Source organism: Pteropus alecto, unplaced genomic scaffold (assembly GCF_000325575.1).
Source record: "Pteropus alecto unplaced genomic scaffold, ASM32557v1 scaffold313, whole genome shotgun sequence".
NCBI classification, from domain to species: Eukaryota; Metazoa; Chordata; class Mammalia; order Chiroptera; family Pteropodidae; genus Pteropus; species Pteropus alecto.
The window spans coordinates 1,990,391-1,991,230 of NW_006434832.1; the positions used below are offsets into that span (position 1 = coordinate 1,990,391).

The 840-nt window shown below is 57.6% G+C and overlaps 1 protein-coding gene across 4 annotated transcripts in view; it reads left to right on the top strand.

Moving 5' to 3' along the window:
• The window catches only part of CRHR1 (corticotropin releasing hormone receptor 1), a 43,973-nt gene that overhangs the window by 37,735 nt on the left and 5,398 nt on the right, over positions 1-840 (top strand). For all 4 annotated transcript variants that reach the window (XM_006910158.2, XM_006910160.1, XM_006910159.1 and 1 more), the window contains one exon: positions 515-621. In XM_006910158.2, coding sequence (XP_006910220.1) covers positions 515-621 — 107 coding nt within the window. The remainder of the gene's footprint in view (positions 1-514; positions 622-840) is intronic.

Sequence of the window (840 nt, forward strand, 5' to 3'; positions counted from 1 at the left end):
ATTATTTCTAATGATCCTGTGGGTGCTAATCCACAGCAACTGTCCCCACCTCGCTGACGGGCGGGCTTCAACTGCAGAGGTGGAATTTAGGGTGCTCGAGAAGACGGCTTCACCCAGGGATGGGTGGAGAAAAGAAGTCTTGGAGGGTCGGTGTCCGTAACCGCCAGGCCGGGGGGTTTGCAGACGTGTGTCATGAAAGCACACCTGTGAGCCTTGCACACGCGTTTGTGCACGCCAAAGAGGGAGCGCTGTGTGATGTGGAGAGTGCAGTTAACTGGTATTTGTCCAACAGCACAGAGCATAAGATTAAGGGACAGACAGGGAAACACCGTCTCAGATCACACCGCGCTGCTCCCGGGCAGTGTGCGACACACAGTAGGGGCTCAGGGAGTAAGTGTTGTTAGTATTGCCCACTCTGTCCTGGCCACCCACGGGGGCTGTCCTCACAGGTCCGAATAGATGCAGGGGTGCGGTTGTGTGGGAGCCTCACCTCTACCCCTTTCTCCGGCCTCAGAAGAAGAGCAAGGTGCACTACCATGTCGCTGTCATCATCAACTACCTGGGCCACTGCGTCTCCCTGGTGGCCCTCCTGGTGGCCTTTGTCCTTTTCCTGCGGCTCAGGTGAGAAGGCCCCAGCACTTCCAGGTTTGGAGCAGGACACAGAAGTCAGATGCAGGGGCTGCCGGGAAGGGAGGCCTCCCCCCTCACCTCAGCGGGAGGAAGAGACAGATACAGAGTCCAGGTCTCTTGGAACCTCTGGCAGGGTCACTTCTGTCCCCCTGCCTAGTAACTGCTGGGACGGAGGGGGAATAGCCAAAGCATCAGAGCTGAAAGCTAGAG